The sequence below is a fragment of the Lemur catta genome, chromosome 7 (assembly GCF_020740605.2).
Source record: "Lemur catta isolate mLemCat1 chromosome 7, mLemCat1.pri, whole genome shotgun sequence".
In the NCBI taxonomy this organism is placed as follows: domain Eukaryota; kingdom Metazoa; phylum Chordata; class Mammalia; order Primates; family Lemuridae; genus Lemur; species Lemur catta.
In genome coordinates this window covers 94347972-94368471 of record NC_059134.1, presented here as the reverse complement: position 1 = coordinate 94368471, position 20500 = coordinate 94347972, and the positions used below count along the sequence as shown (strand labels likewise).

At 45.2% G+C, this 20500-nt stretch overlaps 1 protein-coding gene and 1 non-coding gene across 21 annotated transcripts in view; one reads left to right on the top strand and one right to left on the bottom strand.

Moving 5' to 3' along the window:
- CELF1 (CUGBP Elav-like family member 1) overlaps positions 1–14379 on the top strand; it is a 69960-nt gene extending 55581 nt beyond the window's left edge. For 9 of the 20 annotated variants that reach the window (XM_045558047.1, XM_045558046.1, XM_045558045.1 and 6 more), the window contains 7 exons: positions 2499–2574; positions 4003–4131; positions 4672–4785; positions 5496–5681; positions 7351–7494; positions 7940–8106; positions 8195–14379. In XM_045558047.1, the coding sequence (XP_045414003.1) occupies positions 2499–2574; positions 4003–4131; positions 4672–4785; positions 5496–5681; positions 7351–7494; positions 7940–8067 (777 nt within the window). In that variant the 3' untranslated portion in view covers positions 8068–8106; positions 8195–14379. The remainder of the gene's footprint in view (positions 1–2498; positions 2575–4002; positions 4132–4671; positions 4786–5495; positions 5682–7350; positions 7495–7939; positions 8107–8194) is intronic. The other 11 variants (XM_045558048.1, XM_045558040.1, XM_045558056.1 and 8 more) reach the window with 7 other exon arrangements.
- A 5121-nt stretch (positions 14380–19500) lies between these two features.
- On the bottom strand, positions 19501–19562 carry LOC123643099. The gene has a single exon (XR_006736663.1). It is a non-coding gene; the product is annotated as a U7 small nuclear RNA (small nuclear RNA).
- Positions 19563–20500: the final 938 nt, after the last annotated feature.

Genomic DNA, 20500 nt, shown 5'->3' with positions numbered 1-20500 from the left:
TTTCTTTCAGTGGATTAAGAGATCAGTAGATTAATATGAACATTATTAAATTATAATCACAAGTATATATTCCATTTCACTACATTGTTAATAGTCTTCCTTTAATTTGGTCTCTCTGTTGTTGAGTGTGAGCCAAAATAGTTCAAAAGGTCTAGGTCCGGTTTGCTGTTTAGATTTACTAGGACTGCAATATGTTACAGGGGATTATTTTACTACTTTAACCCTTAAAAGAATTACAGCCAGCACAAGACAATTTAAACCATCTCGTCTGTGAGTCAAAAAGAAAAGGTCATCTCTGAAGCTATAAATGGTAAAACCATTAGATTTATATGGATAGTTGAGAAATATCCACATAGGAATAACTAGTATAGTTATTCACTTGTCAACTTTTCAAGGATTATTCTGTATGGAAACAGAGGAAAGGCAGTAATTTCTGTTCCCTAGTATTGAATTTTGGTTAATTTGATCCCCCCTGGTTTTCATATTTCTAAAATCTTAGAAAAAAATTCCAGTTTATCTTAGCTAGAATTTCTCTGAAGTAAAAAAACAGAGAGTGGTTATAGTTTAACAGATTAAATTGTTTCTTAGTGCTGAAACATTGCTTATAAATTCAGAAAATTGAGAGAGATTTCAGGGCGGGCGCAGTGGCTCAGGCCTGTAATCCTAGCCCTTTGGGAGGCCGAGGCGGGTGGATCGCTGGAGCTCAGGAGTTCGAGACCAGCCTGAGCAAGAGCGAGACCCCGTCTCTACTAAAAATAGAAAGAAATTATCTGGCCAACTAAAAATATATATAGAAAAAATTAGCCGGGCATGGTGGCACATGCCTGTAGTCCCAGCTACTCGGGAGGCTGAGGCAGTAGGATCACTTAAGCCCAGGAGTTTGAGGTTGCTGTGAGCTAGGCTGATGCCACGGCACTCACTCTAGCCCAGGCAATAGAGTGAGACTCTGTCTCAAAAAAAAAAGAAAATTGAGAGAGATTTTAGTCTTCTGCCAAAATGATAATGCTTTGAAAATGATCTCCATGATACGTGTTTGCTTTTCTTAGAGAGTTTTGGAGCCTCTTTTTAGAGAAGAGTCACCTTTTTGTAGTCATTGCCACAACCAGCAAGTGTGTGATGGTATATGTTGAGAGCTGTGGTCTCTTCATTTCAGAAAGACATGATCCCTGCCCTAAGAGATGTTCTCATTTAGGGAGGAAATGAAAGTGCCAAGTACAGTAGGCATAGTCCACCAGTTAAGACTGAATACATTTCCCAAGGTATTTAAGATAAAAAGGAAGACATGTTTGGTAAAAGGTATTTGCGGAGATATTATTTTAAAAATATTTCATTATTTTAAAAAAATGATGTGGGTGCTGATGGATCGTATAAGTGATAGGACATCATCATTAATTATGAGGTTCTTTCTAGAATATGTGAACTTGAACCAACTGAGAATTCTACTGGACTAGAACAGTGGTTCTTAATCTTTATGGGGTGTAAACCCCTTTGAGCAGTAGTAAAAAAGTGTGTGTATGTACATTTTTTTTCCATTCTGTTTCTGGAGATTTGTGGACCTCCTGAAACCCATCCATGAACTCTGTAGCCTAGAAGAATTCATGACAAAGGAACCAGGTCACATGTTTGTTGGATTGGGGAGCAGGTTGCATAAAAGATCCAATATAAGAATACCAATTTTCCGTAAGGAACAGTAATTGGATTTGAATGGAGCAAAGGTTTTTCAGCAGATTGGTTAGATGAAGGTTGTGGTTTGCCATGATACAGAGTAATGTCACAGAATTCCATAAGTTTACAGACAGCCTTCTTGTTTTATTTGTTATGAGACAACCATTGAAGGAGAACATACACTGAATCTGGTATAGACTGATCCATCAATTATTTTGTCATCTGCAACAGTGAAGACCAATTTGGAGGGGAGGAAATAAATAGAGCTGGATAGATATGTAGCTTGGAAGCAATTGATTAGTCATGGAGTCCATTGTGACTGGAAAAGGTTGACTCGAGGGAATACCATGAAATGGTCAGATTTGATATTTAAAATCGTTATGTGAAGTAGAAATTGAATATCCAGATGAAAACAATCTACAGAATAAGATGTGTGCATCTAACTAAGGAGAACTTGGGAGAGGGGAACTGGAAATGGCGGTCATGCACACAGAGACATGGATCACAGTTGCCTGTGCAGCTGCCTGAGTTTAGCTTTTTACCCTGCTCTACTTCTTTCTGCTGCTGTGCAGAAAGTCCCTGCTGCCCAGGGACTTGAACTTGGCTCAGTACTCAGTGAACATTCTGTCTTCTGGGCAAGGGCTTTAGCTATATTGTATTGTTCTGTGCTGTCATAAGCCTCATGTTTCTGTTATGTTGGCTTGGGTTCTTGTCTTCAACTTTCTTCTCTCTGGGGGCCTCTGCACTCTCGCTTTGCTGTGCTGTAGAGTTATCCCAGATGCAGAACCAGCCCTCACTCTCACTCTTGTTCTGTTTTTTGGTGTAATGTCTAGCTTTATTTGCAGCTCCTTCAGCAGACTGCCTCCTCTGGGAACCTCAACACCTTGAGCAGCCTCCACCCGATGGGAGGTAAGTGTTCCACTGCTGCGGAGGAGCAGCAGCACCCAGGCCAACAGACCCAGCTAACAACAGTCTAAGAGTTGTGTACCGTTTGTGTAAAAAAAAAAAATTTTTTTTTTCACTCATTATGTAAACCTGAGCTAAGATGAACATCTTAGGACTCAACTGCCTTGTCTCTATAAGGTGCCTCTATTGCTAGTTGATGCCACATTGCTCTGAGGTTGTCTGCTGCCCCCTATCCTTTTAAGTTACTGTTGGGGAAGAAGATAGAAAAGAGCTGTTAGCACCTGTAGGCTACCTGAGGCCATTCTGATAAGGAGAAATTTGCAGGAACTCTTTATTTCCACAATAAAGTGACTCTGTATAGAAGCGCTGTGAACCCAAGCAGTTAGTTTACTTGTGTGTCTTATACTTGTTGTTTCTTAGGAGGAGGATTCTTTTTTTCTTGCTGTTAACATACACAGAAAACTTAATGACAAATACATTCTAGTTTATAACAAAATGGGATTCCACAGACAAACCTGAGCCAGAGGCCAGCAGAAGTTGGTGGGGAATAGAGTGGGGCAGTTCCGAAGCTGTCTGTTGCCTACACCCTCTGCAGGGGGTTAAGGCTAGGCAAGAACATCTGAGGAAGGGGTGGTTTTCAGTGAATTACATTTTACATTCAGTTCTAGGGAATTATAGTTGGCTGTGTTTATAGAAAGTTGCTAGATTGTAATCTATATTGTATTTTTATTCTCACCTACTCTTTCCACTCTCCCCTTGCTCCCCACTCCATCTACCTGTCTGTCGTCTAGTAAATGGTTTGCATCGTCTACAGCATAGTTCAGATTTCTTACTCTCCTTTTAACTGTGTTGCCTAGGTTCTACTTGGAAGTCTTTCCCTTAGTGATTTTTCTTCTCTTCTTCCAATGATTAATCTGCTATTCAAGTGGTGATGTTTCCTTTATTCTTTCTCCTGTTGCTGTTCTCATATGTATTCTCTGTCGTTCTCCTGGGCTTTCTGCATCTCTGCTACATTTTCTGCTTGCTCACCTCTATTGTAGAGAGCAAATCCCCTATAAAGTGTAAGTGAGGGGCTTGGATGTAATCCTGTTCTGTGCCATAGGTTTTGGCATTGTTCTCTTGGGCTCCTGGCCCCATGGTAGGCCACAGGCATGCCCCTCTTTTCTGGTTACCTAATTGTCCATCCCTTTGTTAATACTCATTTGGGATGGTATGCTATTGGATTAGCTGTCTCTTCTCTGAGGAAATGATTTCAAGTTTCTTAATGAGTGACATGTGAATCTTTTTTGGAACCCTGTAATGTTTGTAGGTCTTATCTAAAACAGTTCGTCTTTGTCTTGGACCAGCCTTCTGCCAGTGTGTGCTGTCATTGCTGGAACAGATATGAGGCACCCTTATCTGCTGGCTGATCTCTTGCTTTGGATGTTGCAGGGTTAAATGCAATGCAGTTACAGAATTTGGCTGCACTAGCTGCTGCAGCTAGTGCAGCTCAGAACACACCAAGTGGTACCAATGCTCTTACTACATCCAGCAGTCCCCTCAGCGTGCTCACCAGTTCAGGTAAGCAGTGTGCCGTTGTGTCTTGGGCAGATCCTGTCTATTTGAAGAAAGAGTCCAAAGAGAGTCATTCTGGAAAGGAATTAGTGCTCATTTCTAGGGGGGTCAGATTATGAACAACAAATTTTCAAATGTCATCAGCCTGGCATGGTGGTGCATGCCTATAGTCCCAGCTACTTGGGAGGCTGAGGCAGGAGGATCGCTTGAGCCCAGGAGTTTGAGGTTGCTGTGAGCTAGGCTGATGCCACAGCACTCTAGCCAGGGCAAAAAGAGTGAGACTCGGTCTCCAAAAAAATAAATAAATAATTAAAAAAGATTTTTTTTTTTTTTCAAATGTCATCTTCTGACTTAAGGGAAATCTCATAATTTTTAGTTTGCTTGTAGCCATTCTTTGGCTGTGTCCTACAAGGACAGTTACCAGAATTAGAAACTGAAAACCTCTCTGCAAGTAGGGTACTTGGGTAGTGTCACTCTTGTGCTTTGGTTTCTGTTGACAAGAAAAGGCAAATGATGGCTTGAGTTTAACTCCTGGATTTCTAATAGCAGGGTCCTCACCTAGCTCCAGCAGCAGTAACTCTGTGAACCCCATAGCCTCACTTGGAGCCCTACAGACATTAGCTGGAGCAACGGCTGGCCTCAACGTTGGCTCTTTGGCAGGTAAGGGGCAGCCCCTGGCTTTCATCTATAGTGAGGGCACCACTGGGATGATTGAAGTGGCCCAATAAAGTTAGAAATAATCATGGAATTTCAAGTCATACCTGAGTTAAATCCCACTCCTGCCCCTTAGCTAGCTGTAACTTTGGACCACCTTTCTAAGGTCATTTTCTCATCTTTGAAGTGGGAGTAATAGAATACTTCGAAGGATTATTAAGAAATAAGAACATAAAGTGCTGATGAGCACATTGTGTCGTACAGTGCCTGACACATAGAAGGTACTCAATAAATGTTAGCTATTTTGATGGTAGGGTTTACCCTCGTCTTGTCATAGATTACATGTACCCCTTTAACCGCCAGCCCCAGGACTCTTCTCTTACCACATTCTAGCTCTGTATGAGAAAGTGGCAGAATAGCCAAAGAGAAAATGGAGCCAATCATGAGTGAGGGGCATCACTTCTTCCATAGGCTGAAGGAAGGTAATGGGGAGCACCCCACTTTGATGTGGCATTTTCTAATGTCCCCATTAACAGCAAGGGCTGCTGAATATCCTGAAATCTAACTGATCAGATGGGTATTCCTCCTCAGGAAGAAACTAAGAGGGAAATGAAAGGGAGAACTTCGGAGCTTTCCCGTCTTAGATGTCCCTAAGTATACTTGTCTTTGGCATTAGTTGAGTCTAGCATATTATTCCTTCTCTTCCCCCAAACCAGGGATGGCTGCTTTAAACGGTGGCCTGGGTAGCAGTGGCCTTTCCAATGGCACCGGGAGCACCATGGAGGCCCTCACTCAGGCCTACTCGGGCATCCAGCAATATGCTGCTGCAGCGCTCCCCACTCTCTACAACCAGAATCTGTTGACACAGCAGAGTATTGGTGCTGCTGGAAGCCAGAAGGAAGGTGAGTACAAAGGGAGATTGAGGTTAGGTGAGGGTGTTACTTCACCTGTACCAGAATTGAAAGGCAGAGCAAAGGCTGAGAGAACCATATTTAGGTGGTAAGACCAACACTCGGGGGTAGACTGAGAAACTCTGTGAAGGGTGATCTGGGATGTGGCTCAGATCAGAACCTCTGTACGCCCTCCCGGGATGGGGCTGCAGTTTTTACCTGAAGAAAGGGACACTGACCTTATTGTCTGTCATCAGTTTGACCAGAATCTGTTTTTGTTAGGACATCTTCTCTCTGGATTACAAATCTGTCAGAAAATCTTCCATCTTCTGACAATCCAACAGTTCAGTTATTTGACATTTTCTTCACCTTCTTGTCAGTGTTCCTAATTGAGGACAAATAGAGTTATGGGCCCTGGGCTGATGGAGTGGGAGTGTGTCCTTTGACATGAATGTTGTTAAATTCAGGAGGTGCTTTCTAACCAGAAAGAGTCCTGAATGTGGTTTGTATGAATAGGAAGTCCCACTGACACATTTGTGCTCAGATTTGACTGAGTTTTTATAACTAGAAGCTGGCGCGGGTTAGGCACTAATGTAGGAAACAAATGAATATCCTCTTACCATAGCAGCAAGGAGTCCTGTCCTCTGTACCTGCTGTGAATCAGATGCTTCTGTGCCCTGGGGATGTGGCAGTGGGAGACGTCTCTCTTGAACTGATACTTCAGTGGAGACTGTGGAGACAGACAAGTGAAAGTGTGAGGTGTTTGGGAGAGTAACCAACAGGAAAGAGGGATAGGAAATGCCATAGGCACTGCATTTTATGCAGGATGCTCAGAGAAGTCTCTGTGAGTTGGCCTTTAAGCAGAGACCTGAAGGAAGAGAGGAAGCAAGCCATGCATGTACCTAGAGGAAGAGGAGCTATGGGGAGAGAGGAAGAGCAAGTACAAAGGCCCTGAGGCAGCAGTGTTCCTGATGTGTTTGCCAGTGGGGAAGACAGATGGCTGGGGAAGGGCTGGACTGAAATTATAATAAGACTCTGGTTATAAAAATCATTGAGTGTAAGTGGTTGGATGAAGAAAGCATATTCTGTTTTTGAGCTTAGTGTTGATCTTAGGTACATTTTTAAGTATGTAATATCTTCTTGCTGAGGTTCCATTTACATATGGTTAAATTCACCCATTTTGGCTCAGTCAGCGTTGATGACACACACAGGCCTGTGATCACCACGTTTCCATCACCCCCAGAAACTCCCTCGTGCCCCTTTGTAGTCATTCCCTGCCCCTATATCCTGCCTCTAGCAACTACCAATCTGTTTGTTGTCCCTGTAGTTTCTAGGCAGAATTTTGAAACCTGTTTTGTTTAAAACCTCTGTCTACCCCACTCCTATGTTCCTCCTTGAACCTCCAGTCTCTGTTTTACTGCCACACATGCAAGTCCACCTGCTCCATTATCCCAGTATTCTCCCTTCCCACAAAGGCAGAGTTCTAACATCTTCCGTGAGGTAGAGCTTGGCTAAACGTGAGGGAAGGAATCTAGTTTAGTGATTGCCCTTTGATTCCCTGCCCCGTGTTTTTTGGAGAATTTGTTTAGTTCCCCAAATGTATCTCTCTTTGTTGAGATTGTGAAAGTTTTAACACAAGTAGCTGACACTGATACCTTACCAATCATTGGATATTTTGAAGGTCCAGAGGGAGCCAATCTGTTCATCTACCACCTGCCCCAGGAGTTTGGAGATCAGGACCTGCTGCAAATGTTTATGCCCTTTGGGAATGTCGTGTCTGCCAAGGTTTTCATAGACAAGCAGACAAACCTGAGCAAGTGTTTTGGTATGTTGGCCTCTCTTCTGGTGTCGAGGTGGGATTAAGTATTTTACCACCAAGAAAGAAAGAGAAGGGGCTGAATTACAGAAAGCTGGATTTGAGTTTGGGCTTTTGTTTAACTCAGCCTTGGTCAGATCACATGACCTCTTTTTGAGCCTCAGTTTTCTCATTTCTATAGTGGAGATAATAATTTCTACCCACACTGTTGCTCCAGAGGGTAAAATAGTATCCGGAAAACGGCTTGCAAAAAAAACTTAAAGTGCCATGTAGATGTCAAGTGGTACTATTAGGAGCTTAATTTATTTCATGTGATATAACTTCCAGATTTCTTATTCTACTGAGAATATTTGGAATTTGAGACTAAGGACATAAGGTGTCTCTTGCATAAGGAGAACTGAGAATCTCCTTGCCTCATTATGTCCCTCACCTAGGTTTCTGCTTGGACACACAGGTTTTGTAAGTTACGACAATCCTGTTTCGGCTCAAGCTGCCATCCAGTCCATGAACGGCTTTCAGATTGGCATGAAGCGGCTTAAAGTGCAGCTCAAACGTTCGAAGAATGACAGCAAGCCCTACTGAGTGTGCTCCCCTCTGAGACTGGAGTGAGAGGGTCTTCTGGTAAGTGGGGGAGGAGCACCCTTAATGATTCAAAGCCCTCAGGCTGTGTGTTGACAGCCCTGGACCCTGATCCCTGCCACTCTCGCAGGCACAGCTTGCCCTGAAGACTCGGCTACTGCCTTCTGTGGGAGTTTCGCTTCGTACAGAGGACAAGTTTGTGCTTTGGTTTCCAGTGTTTTACTTTGGAGTTTAGGTGCCATATCCTGAGTTTTTTTTTTTTTTTTTTTCCCTTTATTTAAAGTTTGCTGTGTTTGTAACCAGTGTGTGTTGAGAAGGACCAACACCAAACCACCCTGGGGAAGGGGGAAACATTTAAAAAAGAAGATGATCAGAATTTGCCCCAAACCACCCCAAGAGAGAGAACTGAGTGGAACAAAAAAAAAAAACCGACCCCCAGAATCTCCCTGAGTACAAGGGTGGGTGAAATGGGAACTGACATCCAAGAGCTGTGGGAGGCAGAGTGGGTGGAGATGGCTTCGGAGGAGAATGGGAATGACTAGACACCTAATGCCCTGGCAGCTGGAGGCTCAAACCCCTCCATAGTTGCCTTCTGGGGAAATAGAGCTTTGCCACCTATTTTTCAGATTGTTGTCCTGGATTTCTGCCCCTCTTTCCTAAAAGGGGTTAACAATTCTCTGGAAATCACCAGTTAAATTAGCTTGACATATGCAAAAAGCAGGGAGATGTCTCCCATTACCAGCTTTCCCAGGCAGCCATTGGTATTGGATTGGGCCTGCTTGGTTGGAGGCTGTTTGGGAGGAGCAGCCAAAGAGGTCATTTGTAGTTTATTTTGACACCAAATTAGACCATGGCCCATTTCCAATAGGTCTCTTCAAAGAAGGCCTCTATGGGAAAACATTGCCCGATGTCCTTCTTGCAGTTCACCACAGCAAGGAACATCGCCTCCATTCCAAGCAACAATTTTCTCATGAGGGCGGATCCAAGAAGGGCTTGCAGTTCTAGCTAGAGAGGGTACCTCTTCTGGGCAGAGGGATCAAAAGCCATCTAGGGGTGGGGAGAAGGAGCCTGCTTCTTGGTGAACCTGAATCAGAAGGTCCCTTCAAGCCAGCATGCTGCATTTGCCAGTGGCCAGAATTTAGTACTTACGAGGATTCAGAAATCTACGCTTGCCTGTTTGATTGAGGTGTCCCAGCTGTAGAATTCCCACACAGGCCTGGCAGGCCCCTCCTCTGACCGCTCCAGCCCCATCTTCTGTTCTTGGGGACAGAGGAGACAACAGGACGTTTACAGCCTCCGTATGGATTTAGTGTTCATTTACCTCAGTATTACTGTGTTCATTTTTGTCCTCGTGCTACAAGTTAGCTCCCTGCTGCCTCCCACAGGTCTCACTCCAGCTCTTGCCTGTGACCCACATAGCCTCTGGGCTCCGCCTCTGCTCCAAGTAGTGCTGTGGGGGTGGAGAGCCAGGAAGGACATGCTGTTGGGAATATACACCTGGGCAGAGGTAGCCCTGTTGGGATATGACTATAGCCATGGCCAGGGACTGGGTCCCTGGGTCCCTGGAATCTTAAACCTCACAAATAGTCCTGACCCCTAGCAGCAAAAATAGAATAAAGGGGTTGGTTTGCTATTAAGTCAGATGGGGGCTCTCTCCTTGTCATGCTGTCCCTATGGGTAACAGACAAGGATTGACCGTCTTGCTGTTGTACAGGTAGTTGGCGGTGTTGGATTATACCATTGAAGCTGGGACAACTGTTCCATTCTCATAGTGATAACTTGGGTCTGTTGTCCTCTAAGAAACATGAAACATACACTTCTTAAGCTGAACCACATAAACTTGAATTCTGCACACTGGGAGAAATGTGTCCTGTGTTTCAAAGGATGAAACTGTTCTAAAGGCTTCCAGGGTCATGATGGGATTTTTTAAATAAATGCAAAAAAATAAAAAGAAAAAAGAAAAAAGAAAACAAAAAAAAAAGAAAAAAATGCTAGGTTGGGGAGGCGCTGTTCTGAATCCCAACCGGCTGGAACCAAGAATGTCGTTTCTATTTTTATAGAAGTTTTATACAGCTCCGGGGTGGAGAATATTTATTACCTAAATTATATCTCTGGAAAAGGCCAGGATTTTGTAGAATCCAGAATGTGATTGTTGTACACACAGGGTGCTGTGTATGATTGAAACTACTGACTTTCTGTGGCCCATTTGCAGCCCAGCTAACCTGCCCGAGGGGAAGGCGTTAATGCTGTGAATTGGCAGAGGAGAGAGCTGTGCTCCACAGGGTGCTGCCGGTGCTGTGCTCCCTGACCTTCTGTTCTGTCTTCCTCCTTGGCCAGAACTCCAGTCCCTTCCCACTTCCCCCTTTCTCTTCCCTTCCACTATTTCATCATGGTTTGTCCATGGATTGTCCTGGGCTCTGGGACCTTATGAAACCCCCTTTCCTAATGACATAAGAGACAAGGTGCACCCACCTTTGATACCAGACCCTGAGGCTCCATACCTGCTTATGGGTTCTCTTTTCTGAAAGGAGTGTTTGCCACAGCAGGGTCCTGGGCTGCTCACGCGGACAGCTGGCAGGACTGTGCACTTCTCTGTTCTCTCCTCCCCCTGCCCGGTGAGTTAGCACAGCAGCAGCACTGCCCTTGAGCACAGTTCTCTCCCCATGCCAAAGATGGTTTTGTGAAGAAGCTGCTCCCCTATAAGTCTCACGTGTGAAAGGGCTCAGCTTGGAGAGTGGAGACTCGCAGTCAAGTCTTAAGCAATCCTTATCTGTTGTGTGGAGGTTTCACTTACAATGTGTGTTCTGCTGTAGTTTTGTTTCTTACTTGGGTTACATCATGAAACTGATTTGCCTTGAATGCAGCCAGACCACTGTCTCTGGGTTCCACAGGAGTGGCCAGGGCCTGCATGGAAGCTAAGAGCTTGGATTTCTGGGAACTAAGGCCATCCCCATAGGACTGAGCAGAAATCCTGGCCCTCTCCCCTAAAGAATTTTTCCCACTCCAGGCAGCATCTTCTGCTTTCCCCCTGGTCTTGACCAGGGAGTGGGCGGGCAGAGAGGCCGAGGCTCTGCTCCCCTAGAGACCTTCTCTTACGAGTTGGGCAGTTCAGGGGAAATCCAAGCCTTAGGTTCCCTTCGTCTCTGGCAGTTGGATGTGTTCTTGGTGTCCTCCATGTCCTTTTTGACTTTTCCCTGTGTCCATTGTTAGCATGTGCAAAAGTTCCCTGTCATTACCCAGCCCCTGCCCCGCCCTGCCTCCTCATTTCAGGGCTGTACACACAGTGAGTGTTCCTGTTCTCTCTCTCTTTGTTTGGATGTATTGCTCTGTGTAACTCAGTGGGTCTCCCTCTTTCTGGTTTGTTTTTTTTTCTAGATTCCTGCCGTTTGTTCATCGTTGTGCCTAAAGCATGTCGATGTGGCGTCAAGTACATCGTCCAAATCCCTGTCTCTTCAGCTTCTCTGATGCTTGAACTCTCACCTTTGACCTTGTGTTGACCTTTGATGCTGACGTGTATTTTTATTATGTTTGTTTCTTTCTTTGTTTTTTCTTTTTTTCTTTCTTTTTTTCCCTTTTGTGCTGCCAAATTGGTTTTGCTAGAACGACTGCTGAAGGGGAAATATTTAAACTTGCATTTGAATATAAAAAAAATCTATTTTTCTAGAACTTCATAAGATAACCACTTGATTTTGTGATTCCAATTCTTTGTAATTGTCTTCAGAGCAGCCCTACTAGCACATACCGCGTGGTGTTTGTATTTCTGTGAACACACAGCCAGTCCGTTTCTAGGCTTTGTTTCTCTGTGTGCTTAGTTTTAAAGACAACTTTGAAGTAAACAATGAAATAAAAGATGTCACTAAAACCTTTGAGGCTCCTGAGCACATTTTGCTGACATAGTTTGTGGGGCTTGAGGAGACCGCATGTGTTGTTCTTATTTTTGTTTTTCTGAGTTCTCAACTGCAGAAAGCACCTGAACCCCCTTTCCTTTTTGACCGCAGGCTGCAGTTTGGGCCCCAGCCAGCCCTTTTTCTTTTTCTTTTGTGGTTCTTCCCTGGAGCGACTCTGTGGGGAGCCTTGGACCCCTCTTGCCCCTTCCCCTCAGCCCCATGCTTGTTCCTACAGTCTCCACAGCAAAATGTGATGCTTTGATTTTTTTGTTTTTGTATTGTTTTTGTGTTTTGTTTTGAATTTTTTCCTTTCCTACTAAGATTACGCCCAGAAAAAAAAAGTTTTGCATGTTTCCTGCTGTTTCTTCACACCTTCGTATATATCACCTTCACCTCTCTGTTTTCTATAGTTTGTGCAAAAACTGACCGATTTAAAGGGGTTTCAAAGAAGCTGTTTTAAATTGTTGTGGGGTTGATTATTTTTTTCAAGATTGTATTGTTTTATTTTGAAGTGGCAACTTTCTCCTCTATTGCCCTAGAGCGTTTGCCTGTGCACTTAGACTGTCACCTCGTGTGGCCTCCAGGTCTCAGCGGGCGTCCAGGAGGCTGGCTGTTCTGCCCAGAGAGGGTGTGGAGGGGCCTGGAGAGGCACGAGAAGCAGAGACAGAACCCAGAAGGTGGCCACGGGTGGGCAAGGGGCTTACTTAGCGCATTAGGGGCAGTGAGCACCCAGGGAAGGAGGGTGCTCGGAACCACCTGTAGGAGGCCGTCTGCGCACTAGCGGCAGCACCTGCCGGCGCTTTTCCTAGGTGACAAGCACAATACTTACTACAGTCTTCACACTGTTTACAGCCCTGGGCACCAGCCACCCGCACTGGCTCTTTACCACAGCTCTGCTCTTGCTTAGCTAGTGGGGTGGGGGGAAGGGCAGGGATTTGTTTTTTAAATTGGGCGAGGAGCCAAACAGCTACTGTCCCTGGGTGCCAGGCAAGCCAGTTCTTTGGTTCCCTAAGGGGAACTAACCCTCTTCTCTTGTGGCACCATCCAGCCTCAGGGTCTTGGAGACTTGAGTAAGAATGTGAATGGGGGGGAGGCAAGGAGGTGAGAGGTCACAGGATGGATCTGTGGAGGGAAGAGTTTGCAGGGGGAGGCATGGTAAAACCCACCCAGCCCAGAGCTGCTGGCGGGTGGGGGAGCTGGAGAGTAGGACTGTCCAGCGAAGGGTGGAAAGGTGTAGCCGAGGGCCGGGTGGGGAAGGTAGAAGCACTGTGGAGCAGCATCCATGCTAGGGTCCGTGAGGGAAGGGAGCCCGGCAGAGTTTCTGCTCTGGGGCCCAGCAGGTTGCCCAGTATTATGCCTGAGGCTGCTGTTATTAGGAGGAAGGGGCGGCCAAGTGCAGGCCCAGTGTATGGTAGGCTGCTGCATTTCCTGGAAGGGGTGATTGGATGGAAAGAGGCCAGAAGCCCCAGCCTGAGAGACTGCTGTGCGCCCCACAGTCTGACTGCACAGAGCCGCCTCTGTTGGCAGGAGGCGCTGAGGCTCCCCTTCCTGTGTACTGAGAAGCCGTGTTTGCCAATATATTTTGCTTTCAATTCCAAGAGGAGCTCTGGGAAAACCTGTGGATAAAACCAAATGCCAAACGTTGGACGTTGTTTCCTTTTCCTTTTCTCTCTCTGATTGTTTTAATTGTTCTGTGGTGGTTTTAATGGATTTGAGACCCTGGAGCGGCAGCTGCCTTTCTAATTTCCAGCTGCTTTTTGTGAATAATTTAAAAAGAAAAAAAAAAAAAAGAAACTTTACATTTTGGAGACAAACCTGTGTGAGTTTTTTATTGGTACAAACGTTGTATTTAACACTAGGGGTTTTGTACAGTTTTTTGCCTTTTCTACTAGAAAACAATGTAAAGTGATTTCACAATGTGAAGAGAAAAAAAATTGCCACTATGACCAAACGCACAGTCTGTTCTGCAGCAACAACGGGATTCAATCAACTCAAAGTCGTGATTCAGCCGTAGAAATGCTTTTCCTTTACCTTGTTTGAGCTTTTCCTTTCTTTCCTGTTTTGATTTGCAAAAGAAAATGTCTTTTTTGTGTGAACTTGTGTTGTACTCTGTAGAAAATTATGGATTTTACTTTAATGGTTTAAAATAAAAAGGCAAGAAGAGCCCTTGTCGCTTTTCTTACCTAATCACAGAGTTTGTGTAGTGGATTAAAAAAGAAAAAAAAATTGTTACAAGTTTGGAGCAAGGGAGTATGTGTTTAAAAGGAATCTCCTTCCTTCCTTTTTTTGTGTGTTTTTCCTTTTGTCCCAATGGGGAACCTAAATCTGTTTTAATTGCACAGACACACGGACAAAAAGTCATTTTGTATCTGCCAAGTGTGGTACCTTCCTTTGTTTATTTGCTATTAAACTGTTTGAGAAGAACTGATGTTGTCTCAGGAGTTATTGATTGTTGGGGCCGGGCTGTGGTGGTGTTCCTGAGGAAGGGGGTGGGTGCTGGTCTGCCCAAAGGTATGCAGCTGAACCCACCAAAAGCTCCTGAAGGAAAACATAATTTCTCACCAGAAAACTGCCTTCCCCGTCTTCCTGTATTCTTCTGCAAGATGCCTGTGTATATGGAAACACCTTAAAACTTTTTTGGTAGCCTTTATTTTTGTGCTTCTCCTGTTTTCAGTAATGGCTGCCACATGATAGAACTGGTCCAAACCTGCCAGTGCAAGTCCCTTCCCTGGTGCTGCCCAGGATGGCCAGCACCGAATCCCAGAGCATGGCTGTCTTCCTCTCTCCAGGCCTTTAAAGCTCCGGCCGGAAGTGGTTAAGCTTCTACTTCCTAGCTTTTACCTCAGTACAGAGTCACAGAAGGACATGTTTCTAAGACTCCTTCAGTTTACCCCGCAGTAATGCTAGATCACCTGGGGCCTCCTCTGACCTCTGGGAACTTCAGTTAGCCGCTGGGCCAGGAATCTCACTCAGGCTCTCTAGATGGTACATAAGCTGTACAAGCTTGTCTGTTCCTTATCCAGTCTTTCACTGCCATTGCCGTCCTCACATGGGCAGCCCCCGCTCCTCCCGGGAAGCTGGAGCCTGTCTGGAGGCAGACACTGGCACATGGCCTGAGGATGGGCCAGGCCTCAGCCTTCCTGTCAGCGTCCCTCCTTGCGGGGCATGTCAGGAGTAGCGTCTCCTAGTGGGAGTTGCCTTGAGTACCAGTCCATGATATCTTCTGTGAATTAAGGATTCTGAACACAAATAAATTTGGGAAATGTTCTCCCCACTCCTAGCACCTAGTGGCATACTAGCGTGTTTGGGGCTCTGAGAAATCAGGCAGTAAAGAAGCCTTTCAGACTTGATTTAACCCAGCATTTCCCAGACTGTGGATCCCATGTGATAATATCCACTTGCGCTCCAAGAAAAGTGGCAGTTGGGGTTAGCAGGTTTTTGTCTACCAAATTCTGCATTTAGGTGCTCTTCTACTCATTTTCCCATTTGTACTTATGGAAAATGTTTAAAATCAGAATTTTGTATAATACGCAGTTATCCTAGCTAATGTTTATTGACTGTTTGCCAAAATCACATGCGATGGGAAACACGTAATACACACTCAGTGTTTCAGTCTTCGTATATCGTCGCTAGGAAGTAGCCACTGTTCCCATCCCCAGATGAGCAAACAGGTTGAAAGAAATGGGGTTGCCTGCTAGAAAGTGGCATGCACTGAGAATCAAACCTGCCGCCTGACTCCTGAGCCCTTTCTCCTAACCACCACTGAGTAGAAATGACTCCAAAGCCAGTCGGTGTGCTTTAGTCAACCTGTGTCTCATCACAGCTGCTTGCACTCCGTCCTCTAGGCCCTGGTGAGGGGAACTTAGCGGACCTACAACTTATGTGGCTGCCCTCGGTGGTGACTCATTGTAGCTTTGCCCTCCTTAAAGTGGCTGTTTGGGCATTTGAGAGGTTCATTGGTGACTGGTCCGTCAGCAAGTGCCTTTCCACTCTCTCAGTTATTTACTAGATCTGGAACCAACTCAGCTACTGTTTGTTTACCTAGTGTTTTTATTTTTATTTATTTATTTATTTATTTATTTTTGAGACAGAGTCTCACTCTGTTGCCCGGGCTAGAGTGCCATGGTGTCAGCCTAGCTCATAGCAACCTCAAACTCCTGGGCTCAAGCAGTCCTCCTGCCTCAGCCTCCCGAGTAGCTGGGACTACAGGCATGCGCCACCATGCCCGGCTAATTTTTTCTATGTATTTTTAGTTGTTCAGCTAATTTCTTTCTATTTTTTTAATAGAGACGGGGTCTTGCTCTTGCTCAGGCTGGTCTCGAACTCCTGAGCTCAAACGATCCTCCCATCTCGGCCTCACAGAGTGCTAGGACTACAGGTGTGAGCCACCGCGCATGGCCTATTTTATTTTTTTTAAGACTAGTCAAAATGCAGTAGTGAGAAGGGGGCAAAGAGTAGAACAAGGAGTTCTGTCTGTAACTGAACAATCAAGATAACTCACTATCTTTGGACCAGCCTGTTTTTATTTTTTTATTGTGGCAAAATTTATATAACATCAGATCTGCCATATTAACCATTTTTAAGTGTATAATTTAGTGATATCAAGTACAGTCACAATGTTTGTGTAACAGTCAGCACCTAATGTTTTAAATCAATTTGAAATGCACTTTTTTCAACTTGACCTCATACTTGTGAAATCACGTTTGCTGTCCTAATTATGTTTTAAAATGCACATTAAATTACATAACCATTAATATATATAAAATGTCCATTGAGTGCCTTCTCAGCAAGTTTTGCATTTCACACTTGGGAATTAGTGCAGTGGAGAGTCGGGGCTTCCTTCATGGACTCTTCTCCTGCAAATTACAGGTGGTTAAAACTGCAGCTCACCTGACTAGCACAGACTTGATTTTCTGTGACTCAAGAGCAAGGTGGTAGATCTCTTAAGTCTTTGCCTTAGTGCTCCTGTGTTCTTAAGGGGGAATTTGATGTAAAAATAGAATGTTAAGTACAACTTGAGCATCTTTCAATTTAACATAGTGCTTGGTGGGGCATGGTGGCTCACACCTGTAATCCTAGCACTCTGGGAGGCCAAGGCAGGAGGATCACTTGAGGTCAGGAGTTCGAGACCAGCCTGAGCAAGAGTGAGAGCCTGTTTCTACTAAAAATAGAAAAAAATTAGCTGCACAACTAAAAATAGAAAACATTAGCTGGGTGTGGTGGTCTGTACCTGTAGTCCCAGCTATTTGGGAGGCTGAGGCAGGAGAATCACTTGAGCCCAGGAATTTGAGGTTGCTGTGAGCTAGGCTGACGCCACGGCACTCTAGCCCTGTCAATAGAGTCTTACTCTGTCTCCAGAAAAAAAAAGTCATGCTTAAAGGCTGTTGCTCCTCTTACTTTAAAATTGACCCACAGCCTTCTTTGGGAGGCCAAGGCAGGGAGGATTGCTTGAAGCCAGAAGTTTGAGACCAGGCTGGGCAACATAGTGAAATTCTACAAAAAATAAGCCAGGCATGGTAGCACATGCCTGTAGTCCTAGCTATTCAGGAGACTGAGGCAGGAGTATCACTTGAGCCCAGGAGGTCTAGGCTGCAGTGAGCTATTGGCATGTCACTGCAATGCAGCCTGGGTGACAGCAAGACCCTGTCTTTCTAAATAAGACCCCAAAATTTAACAAGCAGCCCCAGAAAAAAAAAGACCCCAAAAGGGAATTTGCTAAAAGTACTACTTTTAACCTTTTTTTTTTTTTTTTTTTTTTTACAATTTAGGCTTTTGCATCTTTATAATCATCAATGTCTTAAAACACTTTTTCTTGCCTTGAAAACTAATTTATCTTTCCATAGCTGGCTCTCCATAGCTGACTTTCTGGGTCAGCACACAGCTTCCCTAACTCTCGGGTACTGTGCTCATCTGAGCAGCTCAGTCCCTGATGAGGACAAGCCACCGGGAAGGAAATTAAAGACCAGGTTGTCCTTTCACCTCTGGGAATGTCACACTAATGTCTGATAACATTTCCCTTCAGGAGAGATTGGATGAAGATGGCTTTTACTTGCACCTTCTGCCTTTTTCAAGCTTTTTCCTTCCCTGTTAAGAGTCCTTTCCAGCCCCCACCATCTGGTGTTTAATTTCTTTTGCACGCATTGACTTTCTCTACTGATGAAGGCTGCAGCTGTAGGGAAGGCTCTTGTTTTTTTTAAATCAGTCATTCTCGAGGTGGGAAATTGAGTACACTCAACTGGGAAGGGCAGCCAAGTCTTCAGCTGCCTCATCCCTTCTCTGGGGGGTTCCCAGTAAACTGAGGCCTCTTGAGGTTTGGGGTTTCTTCAAACAGCTTTATTGATACATAATTTGCATACTGTGCAATTCAGCCACTTAAAGCTTAGCATTCATTGGTTTTTAGAGCTGTGCAACCATCACTACAACCTAATTTTAGAACATGTTCATCATCCCAAAGAGAAACCCCATACTCATTAGCAGTCACTCCCCGTCCCCTCCCTCACCCCTTTTCCCAGTCCCTGGCAACCACTAATCTACTTTATGTCTGTGTGGCTTTGCGTGTTCTGGATGTTTCATGCGAATGCAGTCATATGATATGTGGCTGTCTGTGTCTGGCTTTCACTTAGCCTACCTCCTGAGGCATTTTCTCCTTTCTTCCTCCTACTTGAAAACTAGTGGCAGCACTCACTGTCCTTGTACCACCTGCCCCTGCCATTCCTCACCCTTCTGAGCTGCCTGCTCCCAGTCGGGACAGATTTCTGCAGCCCCCTGTCCCTTCCAGCTCTCTCAGCTCCTGGTTGGGAGCCTGCTTTATTATCTGAATTGGGCAGGCTTCCCGGCCTGCGTGGTCCAATACAGTTACCCCCTAGCCACTGTAGCTTTTGTAATTTAAATAATTAAAATTTAAAATTAGTACCTCACTTTTACTAGCCACGTTTCAAGTATTCAAAAGCTGTGTGTGACTAGTAACTATGATCTTGGACAGTGCTGATATAGACCATTTCCATCATTACGGACAGTCGGTCAGAGTCGGATCAGCTCTCCTCTCTGAGGTGAGGCTTCTTTCAGGTGAAGGCCCTCTCAGGTGTGGCCCCTCACAGCTGCAGCCCTTTTCAGCTCAGGGCCCCTTTCAGGTGAGGCATCTCTCAGCTTAGGCCCTTATAGCTGATCCTTGTCACAGCTGAGGCCCATTCAGTTGAGGGCCTTCCCAGGTGAGGCCCCTCCCAGCTGAGGCCCCTCCAGGTGCGGTTCCTCTCCAGTGAAGCCCCTCTGAGACGAGGCCACTCTCAGGTGAGTCTCTTTCAGCTAAGCCCTCCCCCGCTCCCAGGTGAGGCCCCTCTCAGGTGAGGACTCTTCAGCTGAGGCTTCTTTAAGATGAGACCCCCCCCTCCCCCAGGTGAGGCCCCCCAGCTGCGGCCCCTCTCAGTTGAGGCCCCTTCCAGGTGAGGCCACTCTCAGGTGAGTCTCTTTCAACAGACTGATTAGAGCAATCAACTGATCTAGATAGTTTTGCTCTGCTTTTGAGAAAATAACCAACATTTTTTGGGCAGGGAGGGGTCTTCCGGTGAGAACTGGAAAACCTGCTAGACAAATTCTAGAAGAGCTGTAATGCTAACCATCATTTATTAACCATAGCCACTGTACTCGTTCTCCCACCAACAGGTAGCATAGGAAGATAAGAGACTGAGGCTCAGAGAAGCTACAATTCCTCTTTCTCTCTGTGGCTAATAAGTAGGAGAGTTTCTTTTTTTCTTTTAAAGAGAGAGATCTTAATATGTTGCCCAGGCTGGACTCCTGAGCTCAAGCAATCCTCCTGTCTCAGCCTCCCCGAGTAGCTGGGACTACAGGCACACCCCACCACACCCAGCTAATTTTTAAATTTTTTATAGAGACAGAGTCTCACTGTATTGTCCAGGCTGTTTCAAACTTCTGGTCTCAAGCGATTCTCCCACCTCAGCCTCCCAAAATGCTGGGGTTACAGGCGTGAGCCACCACGCCAGCCCACTTTCTTGTTCAGAAGCTACTTAACACTTCATGGTTTATCAGCTACCCTCCTATCAGACACATTATTTCTAGTGTTTTCACTGTTATAAGTGATAAGAGCCATTAGAGGGGCGTTAGTTCAATATCTTGTTCAAAGCAAGTTATTTTATCATCACATTCAGTTTTCACAGAAAACTTGGCAGAGAGGTGATATCCTCATTTTACAATTGAGAAAACTAAATTGTTCAGAGGGAGAGAGACTCTTCCCAAGGATCCCGCTAATCATGGCAGAAGGAGCCTGGACTGTCCCCCCAACTACACTTGTCATGCCTCTGGAGCAGGGGCTGCAAATGTGACCTGTGAAAGGAGGTCAGTCTAAGATAACAAGTGACACTTGGCTTCAGTGTCAAGGCAGGAAATGGGAGTTGGGGACATTCTTGGTCTCTCGCGGCCAGACACTGACCTCTTGACCGGTTGATAGGCAGAGTCACAGACCTGGGCTTGCGTGAGCTTCCAGTCTTGAAGAGAAGCAGGAAATGTAGGTTTCTATATGAAATCTCCCAGATCAC